Source organism: Apis mellifera, linkage group LG11, assembly GCF_003254395.2.
Source record: "Apis mellifera strain DH4 linkage group LG11, Amel_HAv3.1, whole genome shotgun sequence".
NCBI classification, from domain to species: Eukaryota; Metazoa; Arthropoda; class Insecta; order Hymenoptera; family Apidae; genus Apis; species Apis mellifera.
The window spans coordinates 6,264,270-6,278,349 of NC_037648.1; the positions used below are offsets into that span (position 1 = coordinate 6,264,270).

The window sequence follows — 14,080 nt, forward strand, 5'->3', positions numbered from 1 at the left end:
ATTAAAACCGATAAAAAATATAAACTATAATTACTCGTCCTTCTTTTAAAAAAAATTTTCTTAAGAATTTTCTTAAAGAAAAAGAATTTAAAAAAAAAACAAGAAAAAACAAAAAGAACTTACCTTTGGTAAGAGAATTAAGAAAAGAATCCAATGCCAGTTGTCCAGTCGGTAATGCAGCGCTTAAAGCACCGCTTAATGCAAGTAATTCTTGACAAGTCATAGCTTCGTTTCCACCCAATTCAGCTTGCATCTGTGATGACACGTGCACATGACAAATTACGCATCAGTGGAAGTGAATCGGTAAGACCCGACATCTCTGTAGAGCCGTAGTAGAAAATACCTGTATATGGTCTGGCAATGGACTCGACCAAACATTCCCGTCACCGGTCTGCGTCATTTTTTCGCTCGAACATACATTCCTTTCGCCGGGCGAAACCGCCATACCAGCCTGCAACGTGTTACCAATACTGTTGCTGCCGTGCAGCAACACCACATCGCTGAACATCACACTGCTTCTTCTGCGATAGTGTGTGCAAGGCGGACTTAACAGCACATTGTTCGTCTGAAGGCGGAGTTTTTTCAATTTTAAGAGAAAATTAAATTTAACGAAAAATAATGAATTTCGATAAATTTTTAATATCTTAATAATTATAATTTAAATAAATATCTTTTTAGAATATTTAAAATTCATATAATAATAAAGAATTTAATTCAAAACATTGAATAACGAATCAAGAGATAATAGATTTTGATAAATTTTTAACTTAACTCCTATTATTATTTCAAATTTCATATCGATCGTCTATCAAGTTTTTTTCAAAATTTTATTCTTATCTTTTTTTTTATTTTTATTTAAAATAAAATCCATATATGAAGAAAACATACCTGAATGCTTGCTTCGGTCGCATTCGAAAGAACATTATCGCTTCCATTACAAGAAACGGATGAAGTTCGATGAAGCCCCATACGATTGTACACGTTCAAAGAGACATCTGCTTCGGATACTTCGGGGCTGGCACGAGGCGCAATCGCCAAATTCCCATTACTACCGCCAATATTTCCAATCGCAGTTGCAAGGATCGCAGTCTGTGTTGGAGGACTGTTCGCTGGAAAATCAGTAAGCGATCCCCCACCACTGCCAATGCCTTGCTGTTGTTGCTGCTGTTCCGCGTATTCCAAAGCCGCCAACAATCTGGGACATCTACCATGATGGAGTCTTCTATCTGGTTAGAATAATAACATGAACGATAACAATATTGAAATGGGTCATATGAAATTCAACGATATCAATTATATTCAATTGAGAATCAGGAATCAAATATATCGTGTTTCACGGGGAAAAAACTGTTTTCTGGAAATATTAATTGTGGAAGTCGATAAATGTGCAAAAACAATTACGAATATTTCATATTAAGTCATTTCATGGATCTTTACAATCTCTAGTAAAAATCATCGTTTATAAATTTTATAAATTATTCGATGCTTATTATCGATCAATTTTAATGAAATTTTTATATAAATTTTTCATTTGAATTTTATATAAATGACATTAATTTACAAAATTTGTTTAACTTTTTGTTATAAACTCAGAATATATATATATATATATATATATATATATATATATATATATATATATATATATATATATATATATCATATAGAGAAGAATAGTGGAGAAGAGAACATAGTGGAGAATAAAGTTTCAAGAATAAATTCATATATATTTTATACAACACTTATTAAAATTATATATTATTAAAATTACTTTGGAATTAATATTTTATCAGAATATTTAATAAAAGAGTAATATAAATATATGACTTTTATGATTCTTATTTACAATTTTATTATTAATATAATATTAATAACTCTTATTCATTTAATAAAATTCTATATTAATCATTAATTACCAATGAATATATTAACTTGCAATCACACATTCATGCAAACTGAGTTATATTTAATAATTCATAATTAAATACACTAATATTAATAATGAATAACAAAATAAAATAATTAATATCAATATATAATTATAAATATATATGTATCACTATTATTATATTATATTATTATGATTAGTAAAATTGTGAAATTTAATTCGATAATTAAGAAATGAATTTTTTAATATAATCTTAGTTATAATCTTATAACTTGATAATTAGTTTTTGTCCATTTCAATGTATTCTTATATAATTTTCTATTATCTCTTAAATATAAATAACGATGTAAATTAATATTTATGTAAATTAATTTATACAAATTCTTATTTTTTTATTTCTATTCGATCATATTTATTTTTTATTTTATTATTTAATATTATTTTTATTTTTTATTTCTTTTTTCTGAAAATAAATATTAAATAATGTATGAAATAAAATTTTCTCTAATTCTTACATATTGGTTCTTATATGTCTATATTTATCTTTTTTTTTCTTTTTCATGAAACAATTCTGCATAATTCCAAAGTTTAAAAATAAAGTTAAAAAAGAATATATTATAAAAATAATTCCAAATTTGTATTTAAAAACTTAGTTTATAAATAATAAATAAACAATAAATACAAAATCTTGAAGTAATATAATAAAAACAAAACAGTTTAATAAAAATAAATAAATAAATAATTAATACATACATTAATCATATTTTTAAAATATTTAATTTTTGAATTAACGTATAATCCAAAATCTATGCAATTTAACAAAATGCAACATTTAACAAAATAAATATTGTTCCTTGATCTTACAATCAATCATATTGTTTTAAGCACGTTCTATCATCAAAGATCTCCTATTATTCTTAAAATAATAGCGTCAGTTCAAAGTGATATTCTAAAGTGATCATGAGAAAAACACCAATGATTTTAAGAATCTTTAAATGTGTGTATTCATCCCTATAAAAATGCTCTGAAACTTGAAATGAATCGCAGAGAGTTTGAATATCTCTTATAAGTACTTTTATTTGATTGAGATCGTTCTTTAATATTCCAATTTATCAAAATATCAATTATTTCATATAGAATTGAAAGTATTAATTTACAAATTAAAAAATTATAAAAATGAAATCAATATTGATTTTATGATTTAAAATAACGTAATAATGTTTCGCAAAAACATTCGAACATTATAAATAAAATTTTAATAATAAAAATACATTACTATTAAAATTAATAAATTAAATTTTAATTTATAAAATAATTATTTTAATAATTTTAATAATTATATTAATTATTTTAATAATTATAAATAATTATTTTAAGATAGGAATATTAATAAGATTATATTATATTTATGAATTTTAATAAAATTGATTCTTTAAAATGAAAAAGAAGATAATATAGACAAAAATATCAAAAAGTTTTGATTTTGGAAAAATAATAATACATAAAATAAAATTTTTATTATTGAATAATTTAATGTTAAATTTATTATATTTTCAGATTTTATATTTTACATTTAATATATTGCAATAAGTTTTTCATATTATTTACTTATGGCTGAACGAAATGGAATAATTAACTTAATCGTGGAACTAATAAAGTAACTAATTCTTTGGAATATTATTAAAGAAATAGGTTTTTGATGAAATATTTCATTTTCTAATAAAATAAAATACAATTTTATTTATAATATTTATCTTTTAAGCTTTAAATTAATAAAATTAAATAAAATTAATTAAATTAAATTAATAAAAACATTATTTTTAAAAAAACCAAAACAAATACAATTATTATGAATATCTATGAATATTATAAATATATAAAAAATCATCTATTGATTATTTTACATTTTACTAAAAATAATTTAATAATTTCTTAATAATCTAATAAAAAATAGTCTATAATATGATATAATCTAATAATAATCTAATAATTATATAAATCATTAATAAAATAAAATAAAAAGTATAAAGGTATAAAAAAATAAAATAAAATGAAAAGACAAAATTGACAGAAACGATTTGTACATTTGCAATGGAGACAAATTGTTACAATAATATCATGTCCTCGTCATGATAACAAGTAATTCCTATTGACATAATTTCTAAAAATATTCTGCTTATTATATTGACTTATTATATTGTATTTTCTATTGCAACATTTTTTTAAACGTCATTTAATTCAAAATTTTAAAAAAATTTTTAAGTTAATATTATTGGCATATCGATAACAAATGACATCAATTGTTTTTAAAAATATAATAATCGGAATATCTTATTCCCAAAATTTTTAACTTCAATCTCCTCTAATCTATTTTTATTGTCTTTTTTGTTCTATCAAATATAACTTTAACATGTAGAATTAAACAACAAACAATTTTAAATATATAAAATTTTTAAATTTTAATGATTTATTACTGTTTTGAAGAATATTTTTAAATAAAATTGTATTCAAAACAAAAATATTGAATTTATATAAAAATTTAAAGATGATTTAATTCTCTCAAAGAGATTTTTTTATTGAAAAATATATATATTTCATTATGTTTTACATACATGGAAATTTTTATTAAAATTGAATTTCAGTAAATTTCAATATAAGATATTATTCTAAATATTTTTGTGGATTACTGTAGATTTTTTATTGAGAATTTTCTTGTTTCTTTCAATCAATCTTAGAAACTTAATTATATTTCCATCAACAGTTACAAAATAGTTTTCATTTTAATAAAAAAAATACAATTTTTCAGAAAAATGTTTAAAATATTTATCTTAATATTACTATATATTGTAGATATATAATAACTTTAATAATACTCACTAAAGAAATTTCAAAAACTTTCTCTTTCTAAAATCTTTCTCTCAATCTTTCCTTATCATTATAAACGAATATCAATGTGATATTAAAACTTAATAAGAAAAATAAAAGAAATTTAAATTGAAAAAATCATACATTTATAGATCGTTAATTATCTTATCATTATAATATAAGCATAATTGTTTAATTTAATAAGAATATTTATAGTCAATTATATTACTTAATTCAAAATATTTTTTTATTGTAATGATTATTTTTAAATTGTTTCTTTAATCATTTTTCCTTTAATTAATTAATTTTATTTTATAATTAATTAATTAATATTTTTATTTATTATACAGTTTATTTTTCTTCTAAGTTTTTTATTCATAATATTTGTAAAAATCAAAAATGAGAAAGTAAAAATTGAAATTTTTTATTTTTATAATATACATTAGAGTATCAATAACATTTTAAAATTTAAAATAAAAATTTAATTCGAATCATTTAAAAAAATTTTTGTTTCAATTAATTTTAAATATAGAATATTATTGATAATAAATAATATCTTTATAATAATTTAGATAATAAATAAAATCTTTGATACCATTGAAATTAAATATATATAGCAATTAATAAATAAAAATATATAATTTTTGAAAATTCCTCTCTCTTTCTTTCTCTCTCTCTCTTTCTCTTTCTCTCTCTCTTTTCTTTTCTTCATAACTTAAAATTTAAATGAAAATTTAATTTAAATCTAAGCATTTCAAAATAATTCATAAAAAAATTCATTTTAATAAAATTTTAGTAAAATTCGATTATATTTTTGAAATAATTATTTCTTAATTAATTAATGAATTAATATGAATGAGAACAATTCGAAGGAAAAAAAAGAAACGATATAAACGCTAAGAAAATATAACATAAGTTAATATCATAAGTTACATTTAAAATAAATATGTACAATCATTTAAAAATCAATTACATTTACGTTTCTTTCAAAGAATCACTTCAAACATCATTTTTTCAAAGATCATTTACTATATTTATTTTTAAAATGGAATACAAATAGAAACAATTGGTAAAAAAATATTGCTATTGAAATAAACTCGATTAAATAAAACATATGGATGAAAATCTAAAGACTACGATACACTTACGATATTATATTAGATTAAAATACGATACACTTACCTCCGGGTAATCTATTCGAATCAGAGTTGGGTGCACCTCCTCGAAATGGATGTCCGTGTTGTTGCTGTTCCTTGAGCAAATTCTGTTCACGTTTCTGTTGTCTTTTATATAAATACACTCGGTATCTCTTCATTAATCTCCTCTTCCCTCTTCGCCACAGGTGTGCGATATATCTGAGAACATGCAATATGAATATAGCAGCATGAATGGAACAGGTAAAGGACAATTTCAAGTGGATGACTCTTCGTTCTTGAAATGAAGAGGACCAATGAAATAGCGTTTAAGTTCATTTATTATATACTTTGGTATAGTGTTGAATATATTTCAAGCAAAAAGTATCGAAAATAATTGTTGAAACAGTTTTGTTGAAATGAAATAATGTTTTATATTTATATATTTGAAGATTTGTTTCAAATTTGAGAAAAAAATTGTTAATTAATTGAAATAATTTGTTTATATATATTAAAAATAATTATTTATATAGCATTTTATAAATATAAATTTATATTAATTATTGTTATTATTATTTTTTGTGATTATTATTTAACACAAAAATAAATAAAAAAATAATATGAAAAGAAAAATATATTTCTTCAAAAAATATAAAATATAAATGTCTTCATGAAAATTCATCATTAACTACTTAATAGAATTTCATAAAAATAATACTTCATTTATAATATTCTTTTTTTCATTATTTTTAGTATATATTTAAAAATATATAAAGTATCCTTATCTTTTTCTGTAAAAAATTATTAGTATATTCTATAAAATAAGGGAAAAAATGTTAAAATAAATACTTTATTAAAAAATTGCAATATAACATAAATTAGACTATGCAGATGCAATAATGGTTAATAATTAATCTTGATAAATATGATTTTCTGTTTCCAAAATCATCAAATATCTTTGAATTTTTATTTATAAGAAACTTTAAATAAAAAAGCTTTTTTTATATTTCAAATAATATTTTAATTAATATAGAAATAAATTATTATTTCTATCGTAAATCTATATAATTAAAAAAATATATTTATATAAATATTTATATTAAATATTCTATATTCTTATTTTGATTTCTCTTATATATATATTCAAAAATAATACTTTAATAATGAATTTTTAAAGAAATTTCTCGTTTCTTTGTTTTGGAAAAATTTAAATCTTTTTATTCAATAAAATGTAATAGAATAAAAGTAAAAAATGAAATATAATGAATTAAGTAATTTATATTTCCAAAATCCTTCATTCTTAAAGTGAAACTTAATTTTATTTAATTAATTTGTACACGTTTTAAAAATATTAAAATTTTTTAATCATTTCTTCTGAAATAATGAATAAATGAAATAAAATCATTATACATAATATTTTTATTTTTATTCTTGAATTTTTATTTAATAGAAAATTAAAATAAGAAAAAAATTAAGAAATAAATAGTACAACAATTAATAGACTGTTTCAAATGATCTTTTATTCTTTAAGTGAAAGACTAATGAAGCAATATTTAATATCATTTAATATACTCTTTGTCAGAGATTTTAATTATTTTTAATCATTTCTTTTATATAATTATATATAATTTAATGGAATGAAATATAATAATTCTATTCGATATAAAATAGAAGAATAACATAATATAAAAAAAAGAAAAGTAAAAGAATGAAATTATTTAAACTAGAACAATTAAAAAATCAATAGAATGTTATTTATTTTTATAGATAGAATATTTTGATAGGATTAAAAAAATTTTTAAATATTTAAAAAAAAATTTATAGAATTTTATTTTATAGAACATAAAAAAAGAATGTATTGCATTATTTTCATTTAAAAAATAATGAAATAAAAACATAATGAACATAAAAAAGAAAAGAGAGAAAGAAAAAGAAAGAAATAATAATATTGATATTTTATTATTTTTATTATATTATACTATTATTATTAATATTATATATATTAATGTTATATTATAATATTTATATAATAACTCTTTTATAATAACTAACAATAAAATTAATATCAACTTTAATATTAATTATAATAATAATTTATACTATAAATGATGTCACTTCTTTCTGAAAAATGTACGCTAATAAGTTGAGAACTAATACTATGTTCTACTTTAATGTAAAATTATACATGCAAAGAATGAGCAACATAAGGTATGATTCAAAAACTATTAGAAAAAGCGAGATAAATTTCGCTTGATATTTTAAAATTTTTTATTGCTTTTTCTGTGACGTCTATGTTACAGCAACCAGGGAAATAAAAGTAATATGTATATCCTTTTTATTTTTTCGAATCCAGTATATTTTTTATATCTTTGAATAGTTTCTCTAAACCAATTTAAAAATGATAAAGAATAACTAAGAAGAATTAAGACAATTAGAAAAAAAAAAATTTAGAATAAAAATAATGATTCTTAATATTCTTAATAGTTACATATAAATAAATAATAGTAAGACTTTATTGTAAAAGAAAAAAAAATATTTCATTTCAAATTTAAATATAATTTTTTTCATATATAACAAACAATATTTTTTTTATACTTAATAAAAAACAAAATAAAAATTGATTTTTTTAAATAAAATGAATTTTATTTTTACATTAATTGTAAAAAGAATATAAAAATTGTTACTAGTATAGTTATAAATGTAAACATTAATAAACATTACATTGAGATTTAAGCGAAAAAAACATATATTTAAAAATTTTCTATTTCATGTAAGAATGTATTAATTATATTCTTTGAATTCGGTACCTAATAATAAAAAGTAAAAATTTTATCTTTTTGATAATCATATAGAAAAATTAATCTTATATAACAAATAAAATTAGTTTTATTTTTTTATTTTTATAACAAATATGAATAAATATTATATATATATATAAGACAATAAGAATTAAAAATAAAAAGAAAAACATATATAAATATAAGGAAATAACAAAATAATTTAATATTTAAAAAAAATAAATTTTTATCTAATAAGGATTTTTAATAAATATATTTTTATTTATTTATTTTATTTTAATATTTTTTGTTAATTATTAATTGTATCGATCTTTAGATTAAATTTTCTAGAATATTCGTCTTCAATATCAACAAATATTATTGAAATTTAATAACATTTTCAGAACAATATATATTGCATTGTAATTATAATTCTTAAAATTATTTGCAAAATATTCGCGTTTATCATATATACATAAGAATATTTATTATTCATAATAAATAAATTTATTATGTATTAAGTATAATCTTGTATAATCTTTTTTCAAAGGTTTATTGAAAATTTTTTCGGTTTTTTTTATTTTTATTTATATCTTAAAAAATTGTACCTAGAAACAATTTAAAAAAAAAAGCAATATAATATATATATAAAATAATAATTCGTAACACAATAAGATTAATAGAAAAAAAGAGATTAGTGAAATATTAATTTAAAAAATATAAAAAAAAAAATTTTTTTATTTTATGTTTACATTAATAAATCTCTACATCTTTTGTGTAATGTACATTTTAAATATTGTTATATTTATCAAAAAAGAAAGGTTGCTATACAAGGCTTTTCTTTAATTGAAACTAGAATATTAATAAAAATCAAAAATAGAAAAAAAAATGAATTTGTTTTGTATTCTGTACATTACTGGAAAATATAAAATTAAACGAAGTAAAATCAATATCTTATTAAAACTACACGATTTACGAGAAAGCAACCAACTTTAGTTGTCCTTTTATTATTATTTCCTCATTTCGTATTTAGTTAACAGTAGGTATATATTTTACTAAAATAAACTGAAGTTTTAATTGAAAACGTTAAAACGTCTGACAAATATATATATATATATATATATATATATATAAGATTAATATTTAAAAATAAAATTCAATATTTTTTTAAAAGATTAATCGAATATACGTATTAATATCTTCAAATATTAGTATTATTTTTCATTAAATTCAACAGTAATACATAAAATTACTTCAATTAAAAGAAAATTAAAAACAAAATTATATTATATTGATAAAATATTGATTTAAATAAAAATTCATCAACTAGCAAGCATAAGTTAAATTCAAATTTTAATAATTATAAATATTTAAAAAATAATAAAATATTAAAATATTATAAATAAATACTTTATATCTCGATTTAATCTTATATTGATTTCATTTTTCTATTTATCATAATAATTTTTAAATTAATTTTTTTAATCATAAGTTAAGTATTTTATATATTTTCTGTATTCTTTCTTATTTTTTTTTTTAAATATTATAAAATACTTTAAAGAAATAACATTAGATAACATTTAATTAAACTTTGATCATTTTTTTAAATAAATGTATATAACTATTGATTAAATATTTAATAAATTGAAAAAAAACAAAATTACTTTTAATTTGTTATATTTCTAATTATATTTTTTAATACAAATGATTGTATTTATTTCTTTTTCATTCCAATTAATCAATTGGTCCATTTTAATCCAAAATGAATTATTTTTTATAATAATATGATTAATCACAAATTTTCAAATAAACTCAATAACTTCAAATAAAAATAATTTTTTTTGTCTAAAATAGTAACAAATTATTTTCAAAATGTATGAAATGATATTTATGTTGATATGTTAGTTTCTATATTAATATATATTGTAAAATACAAAATTTTCACCATCGATTCAAGGAAGGAAATTTAATAGAAGATCCAGCAAGAAATGTGTAATATTTTCAGATAATATTCAAATAATAAATAATAAATAGAAATAAAAATAAGAAAAAATAAAAATAATGAATAGAAAATTTAAAACATGAAAGATTTAAATATAATAAAAATAGAATATTAATATTACAAAAATTTTACTATTTCATATTATAATATATAATTATAACAAAATATATTATATTATATTATATAATTTATATTGTTATATTAATATTAAACTGTAATTAACTGTAATAAATATTAAAATTTTTTAAATCAATTTTAGAGAATTAATAAAATATTAATTAATTAAATATTTAAAATTCATGTTGTTATTGTTGTTGTTGTTGTTGTTGTTGTTGTTGTTGTTGTTGTTGTTGTTGTTGTTGTTGTTGTTGTTGTGGTTATTGTTGTTATTGTTGTTGTTGTTATCATTATTGTTATTATCGTTATCATTATCATTATCATTATCATTGTCGTTATTATTGTCCTTAACATTGTCGTTATCATTGTCGTTATCATTGTCGTTATAATTGTCGTTATTGTTATCGTTATCGTTATCGTTATCGTTATCGTTATCGTTATCGTTATCGTTATCGTTATCGTTATCGTTATCGTTATCGTTATCATTATCATTATCATTATTATTATCACTATTATTATCATTGTTATTATCATTATTATTATCATTATTATTATCTTTATTCACATTGTATTGAGTCGAATCTAAAAACTTCTGCTCTAAATTTCCTTTTTTTTTAAATTGTATTAAATAAAAAGAAATTTAATTTATTTTCTAACAAATTTTTCCTTAAGTACTCACTTAACAATTTCTGCGTAACATGTAGTTGGCTCTGAAGTATTTGTCGACGATGCAAGAGTTGATGTAGAATGAAAACGAGCACGTTCCAGTCGCATTCTTTCCATCTCCCTCTTTTTCGTTTCTGAGAATTGCGTTGCTATTACGACTAAGCAGAGATTAATCATGAAGAAGGAACCAATCTGTAACCGAAATTTTTTTCAATGATTTCTTTTTCTCTTTACAAAAAAAATCTCTTCTCATAGTAATATCAATAATATCTAAATTATATATATAATCATTCGTATTTATTATTTATTTATATTTGTTTATTCATGATATCCTTTTATTAAATCTTCATTTTTAAATTTTTTTTATTTAATTTTAATTTAATAAAATGAAATTTAAAAGAAATGAAATAGTAAACGTACCACAATTAAAAGGACAAAATATATCCAATCCCAAAAAGAATGAGCATCTTGCACGTAATACATTATATCCGTCCATCCTTCAAGACTGATTACCTATAATAATAGTTATTAGTTTTATCACTTCTTTTCCAAATATTTAATTAAAAAAACTAAAATAAATAAGATTGATGCATAAATTATTGAAATAATTAATTTTTCTATATTTAGTAAAATAATTACATATTTGAAAAATATAAAAATATTCATTCAATTGTATTAATATATCGGATCATTTTATACCGGAGATATTGTAAAAACACAAAAGTAATAAATAAAAGAAATTCATATAAATACGAGTAAATGCATTTGAAAAAATCTTATTTTCGAGTTTTAATTTATTTTGTAACAATACGTGTGTATAACTAAATAAATATTGAATATTTGTTTATAATTAGATATTTAATTTGCTTTTTAAAACATTTCATTTTACAAAGAAATATTCTTTGAGATAAAAGGAATTTCTAGTAAAGATCATCAACGCTGTCTTGAATAATGGAATTTGAAATTATTATTAGTAAATTTTTATAAATCACAAGTTACATGATAGTCAATAAAAAAATAAAATTTTATAAATAAATTTCATCAATTTCATCATTATCAATTTTAACTTATGCTATTATTCTATTTGAAATAAAATTATGAAAAAAAAATTTTTAATTTATTATTTATTTATATATTTATATGTATGAATTCAATAATATCATATTAATTACATTATTATAGATATTGTATTGTAAATAGAAAAGATATTGTATTGTAAATAGAAAAATAATTAGAATAGAAATTATATTCAACAAAACAAGATATGTTTATCATGATTATGCTTATCGAATCCATATAATATGTAAATTCTTTAAATAAGTTAATAAAACAATTCATATGAGACACATATATCTATATTGAAGTTGAATATAGTCATTTTCTACAATTTTTGTGAAGATAAGTAAATAACTTTTGAAAACAAGTTATAACTCGAAAACAAGGTCATTTCGAGCAAGTATTTATTTGAACTTTCTTTATTATATCTATATATCTATACTCTGAATCAATGCATGCTGTATTTTTATCTATATACAAGATTTTCTGTATTTACTATATGTATTTATTAATGTAAATGAAAATATAATATCTACATGAGCAGCATGTATCAATATTGTTACATGTACAATGTGTCAAAAAAGTAAATGATCTAACTTTAAAAATTCCATTATAAGGATAAAAAAGTGTCATATAAACATAAGTTGTATTTTTAAGATGATTCTTTTATAAAATATAGAAATTTTTTTCTCACATTAGAAAAGTTATTAATTGTCAAGTGTATGATTTCAAACACTGTTTTTATTTCTATATATTCTGATTCAAATATTTTTATTTATAAAATGGATTTTTATTTACAAGAACATTTTAACTTATAATAATACATATGAAAATATTCATAATAGATTAAGATTTTTTGAACATTTATTACATATATTTTGACAGTCTTTAAGTAAAAAATTTTTATATCTATGTTTACATGACTTTTTTTTATATGAATATATCAAAAAATATATCTTAAAAGAATATATCAATGTTTGATCTTATTTTCTTGATATTCGATACATTCAAACATATTTATATATCATATAATGTGTATATCTATTATATACTAATAATTTAATATATATATGTTTTATATGTTTTATATATTTTATATGTGCATCATTATATGTGTAGATATTATTTGTTCAGTTATAGATCGATTTAAAAATTTAAGGAATGATTTTTTAAGTTGAAATGTCAAATACCAAAAATAAAAAAATTATTCGAATAATTAATGATTAAAAATTAATGAAATGAATTATTTTAAAACGAATAAATTCAAGACAGTTCAAACAATGAAAAGTAAAGTGAACTTCAAATCATAATCTTTTTTTTCATGAAAAGTATGAAATATTGCTCTCCATATATTTAAAGATTATTATATCTATTGAAGTACTCTAAATTTTTTTATATAGAAATATTTTCGTCGATATTTTATTATCAACAATTAAAACGTAATTTTTTTATAACAAATCACTCCTTATATTTTGAATATCTGTAACCGAATATTTCATATATGTATATTATATATGTGTGTATATAGAATATCTCAAAAATGTAATATCCGTAAACTAGAAATTCCTAAGATAAT

General features: G+C 18.7%; 1 protein-coding gene across 11 annotated transcripts in view; it reads right to left on the minus strand.

Moving 5' to 3' along the window:
• LOC551883 (voltage-dependent T-type calcium channel subunit alpha-1G) overlaps positions 1–14,080 on the minus strand; it is a 198,429-nt gene that overhangs the window by 75,939 nt on the left and 108,410 nt on the right. For all 11 annotated transcript variants that reach the window (XM_026443546.1, XM_026443548.1, XM_026443547.1 and 8 more), the window contains 6 exon segments: positions 11,869–11,961; positions 11,462–11,640; positions 5,936–6,108; positions 889–1,226; positions 344–565; positions 124–253 (listed from right to left, as the gene is read on the minus strand). In XM_026443546.1, the coding sequence (XP_026299331.1) occupies positions 124–253; positions 344–565; positions 889–1,226; positions 5,936–6,108; positions 11,462–11,640; positions 11,869–11,961 (1,135 nt within the window).